This window comes from Colias philodice, chromosome 7, assembly GCF_061535455.1.
Source record: "Colias philodice isolate Cphi_HAF_F1 chromosome 7, ilColPhil1 Martin Lab GWU primary, whole genome shotgun sequence".
Lineage (NCBI taxonomy): Eukaryota > Metazoa > Arthropoda > Insecta > Lepidoptera > Pieridae > Colias > Colias philodice.
In genome coordinates this window covers 2,615,404-2,619,497 of record NC_143092.1, presented here as the reverse complement: position 1 = coordinate 2,619,497, position 4,094 = coordinate 2,615,404, and the positions used below count along the sequence as shown (strand labels likewise).

The 4,094-nt window shown below is 30.7% G+C and overlaps 1 protein-coding gene across 1 annotated transcript; it reads right to left on the bottom strand.

The window, feature by feature from the left end:
• Window positions 1–911: 911 nt before the first annotated feature.
• Window positions 912–3,692, bottom strand: LOC149486934 (uncharacterized). The gene is made up of 4 exons (XM_089697090.1): window positions 3,594–3,692; window positions 3,197–3,352; window positions 1,876–2,016; window positions 912–1,112 (listed from the first exon to the last, which is right to left on the bottom strand). The coding sequence occupies exons 1-4, from the start codon at window positions 3,684–3,686 to the stop codon at window positions 942–944; spliced, it is 561 nt and encodes a 186-aa protein (XP_089553216.1). The 5' UTR covers window positions 3,687–3,692; the 3' UTR covers window positions 912–941.
• Window positions 3,693–4,094: the final 402 nt, after the last annotated feature.

Here is a 4,094-nt window from a genome sequence, read left to right as displayed (position 1 = left end):
GTACCATCAGTAAATAATTTGAAAGACTCGCTATCGAATACAATAAGTGAGCAAGATTCGATTGCGAACTCATGGTAAGGGTACTAGCTCTAAATCATTGGTTCACTTGGAATTAATTCACGTAACCTGACACTATCCGTGAAGCAATCAGAGCGCTTTTGTGAAACTGACTTGGGTCCGATTGAAATTAGTTTATGGTTTCGCGTATTAACTAAAGGACAGGTAATAAATCATTTTTGGGATCAGCTAGGAGCGATCTGTTTTGTCATTGATAAGATAAAATAATGAGTAGCTAGTAGCTACATAAACATAAGAATGTAACGTATTCGCTTTTGATAAGTTTTAGTAAAAATGTTGTAGGAGGAAAATCTATCAATTTTTTGTTCTTATATCTAGAAGCTTGTAAATATAGTATGAGCTTCCACTTTACTTTGTCATTATATATTTAACATTTACTTGTGCTTACTCGTAAAGAGAAGTTCAAATAAAAAAATCTTTATTTCAGAAAAAACCTATATTTTATGTAAAATTGTTCTATCTTCATTATTTAAATTAAATGCTAACACAAATATTAAATAGCAACTTTAAATTTATTTTGATACATATAGATATCTAAGAATGGTCTATCAACCTATTGCTGAATTAATTTTCGTCTTCCTCCAATATTGAAGCAAGAGGGAAATTAAATTATTATAATAAATTTGAATAATCAGGAAAAGTTAATTCAACGTTAATATATAATTTTCAGCATCAATTAAAACTGGTTTTAATTAAAAAATGTATATTGAAGTATATTTATAGAACAATCGAAATTATTCTTTTCTTTAAATTGAGGTTTTATCGAGTATAATAAAACCAAGAATTCTTTACGTTTTTAATAGTTCAGGTAATAGGGAAATGGAAATAAAACCAAAAGTTAATTTAAAAAGGGTTTTATTAAATCATGACTTAACTTTTTCCTTTTTCTTAAACTTCGGGTCAAAGTAAACACACATGATGTTCCCCTTCTTGGAAAGGATCACCACTTTGAATAGATATTCGCCATAGAAAAACTGATCTCCGATATATTTCGCCATTAGTACAGTTAAATCCATATCAGAGAAATAGACACCCTGGAAGAGACGTTCATCATTAAAACAAAAAAGTAAATGCCGAGCACACGTGTCAGAAGTGAAACTTCTTTGAAAATATTCAAAGGTACCGAAATCGTCGCCGTACTTCATGACCTTGAAATTTTACTCTCAACGCGCCTAAGGAAGTTTCACTCCAAAAACATTGAGTATTACGATGTATATTTCTAACTACTCGAGTTTCTTGTAATCCTACAAGAAACTCGAGTAAATTGACTCGAGTCAGTGTATTAAAAAATACCGACAAGTAAACTGGAGTTTTCTGAGGTATCAAATATGTCGATATTAAAATAGTTTTGCGAACATCCAGGAATCGTTAAGGTGAATATCTCTTCTGAACTTGATGTTATTACAGAACATCGACTTGTTGAAAATCTTGAAAACTTATATAACGATAATAATTTCAAGTTTTCAAGCGCTAGTCATTCAATCAAATAGCAGATTCAACCAGATGACTGCGACATAATATTATACACAATTTGGTGAGAGTAACTTAATTAGATCAATTTTAATTGTAAAAGTTTATAACAATACGAAAATTCGTCATAATTGCCAGTTGAAGAAGCAATTTTTATGAAAATATGTTAGTAGATACCTACATAACATATAGGCATTTACAATAGATGCTTGTTCTAAGTTATTCATATATTGTTTTATAATATGAGGTCAAATACGAAATGATTATATCAAATGAAACTTAATGATACGTGAGACTAATATATAGATAATAAGCAAAACATCAAACCTTTTTAGCACCACAATTCTTGACGCCCAAGTGAGATTCCAGTAAAGCTGCGAATACGTAATGTTGGCATGGCTTCTTTATATTGTAGTTCCACATCAATTTTTTGACCCCTTCCTTCACAGTATACACGTATATTTTCATCTGAGGAAAGGCAAAGGCACACACACAAAAAATAAAGTAAAGAAAAGGCTAGTAGGGTTTAAAACCTCAGAATCGCCATACCGTTACTAACATTCACCACCTTATTACTTTTATATTTAAAGTACCTCTTATATAATAAATGATACAAAAATATATTAAGGTATATAGTTTGTTTCATTAACTGTTTGAAGTATCGCATAATCCGGACTACGAAAAGGACAAAATTTTACAATTTCATCTATTTGTATTTTTATGTTTCAGCTTTGCCAAGATATCATTATAATTGAAAGAGATCCTCGGATAATGTTGTGAATATGTTGAAAATGGTTTTAACGATAAGATGAGCGTCGGGAATATAAGCACGAGGGATTTCAGGCTTTCAAAATGTCTCTGAAGAATTGAGGAAAATTACAAATAATCTAAAGAATAGATCAAACATCATTTCTTCCTCCACATTCGTCTTATTTAAAATCCTACATAAAAGTGTACTTATAGGTACCTACAGAAATTGATCTCACAAATTCGAATATGTTAAAGTTGAATACAAAGGAAAGCCGGAAAGTTTATATGTATCCCGGAAAACGGCAAAAGCTTCTTAACAGATCAAACTAAAATAGGTTTGATCTAGATCTGAGACTGGGTTTCGTGAAGATAAATCGACAAAGCTTATAACTTTAACTATTCCTTTGGCTGTCTATTTTCTGCAACTAATTATTTTCAACTTCATTTACATGGTATCAAGATCTAAAGTAGCCAGTATGCTAATCGAGACTGATAAAATGATAATGATAGTACGATTTTGAGTTCATACATTTGCACCTGAATTGATAGTCTCATGTAATTCAACATTTATTGCCTTACCAAGCACCCGTTCAAATTCAAACTCAAACGTTAATTTATTCAATTAGACTTCTTCTAGAATGTTTGATTCGTTGACACTTATAGTTAAAACAATATTCAGCCAAATTTCTCTATATATAAAAATGAATCCCTATTTCCCTTGGTCACGGCATCACGCGTGAAGGGATGGACCGATTTCGATAATTCTTTTTTTATATATTTTTTTATATATTCCTTGAAGTACGAGGATGGTTTTTATGAAAAGAAAACGTAAACATGTACCACGGGTGAAGCCGGCGCGGACCGCTAGTCTTTTATAATTAATAAATGTTGTCCTTACTTCATCAATACGCGCATCCTCCAGGAAAGTCATATTAATCCGACCAATGTAATGGTTCTCTTCATTTATTAGTAATGTATTCACGAAGTTGGTTACGTTGACCATTTTGGGACCTCTGCATTGGTCGAAGTGTTCCCATACTACTACATAGAATCCCTGAGATATAGAGATTGTTAAAAATTTTGTCAAAATTCATTCATTCAAAGAATATAGTAGAATGAAAGTTTGAACAAAACGTATTATATTGTTTTAATTAAAAATTCACAATAACATTATTTACCTTCATCACTACAATTCAGAATAATGTAAAGCTTTTCGTTATTTAAAATATGTATTCAGCAATAGTATTTTTTTAGATTATTATTAATATAACAGCTAGAAAAGCTCATAAACTTACATAATTATTAGCGTTTTTTGGACCGAAGTCGCCGGTCACACATATGTTTATTATTATTAGATAGACTGCCAGCGCTCGTATACACATTATCATACTGAACTATATGATATTACAATGTATAATAAATTTTTTAATGAACGTTTCATTCCACTAATGCAATTTTAATATCGCGATTATTAATCAGAATAATGATCGCAGTTGAGTGAAAATTAAATACATTTTAATTTATGTATTCGTTCAATAATGTCGGTACGTTTGCATTTTATTCAATTTCGTTTGTAATAAAGTCATTATCTATATAATGGCTTGCTTTTTGTATTGGTTTCCCTGATGTGTTTTCTGGCCAAGCGCACGCCTAACTTTAATTACATATTAAATGATTTTCACCGGTTTAAAACACTATTTGTTAATATTATTATAAAGCCCTTCCGAACTGTAACCACGCTACTTGTGGTACAGAACTAAACTGTCTATACCATCCAGGAATCACGTAATACAATA

What these genes read in the sequence shown, in the direction of transcription:
- LOC149486934 (XM_089697090.1), bottom strand. Translation starts at nt 3,686, where the DNA reads ATGATAATGTGTATACGAGCGCTGGCAGTCTATCTAATAATAATAAAC. An exon ending in CAAAAAACGCTAATAATTAT is followed by an intron (nt 3,353 to 3,593) that starts GTAAGTTTATGA and finishes TCTATATCTCAG; the next exon opens with GGATTCTATGTAGTAGTATG. An exon ending in AGGATGCGCGTATTGATGAA is followed by an intron (nt 2,017 to 3,196) that starts GTAAGGACAACA and finishes GCCTTTCCTCAG; the next exon opens with ATGAAAATATACGTGTATAC.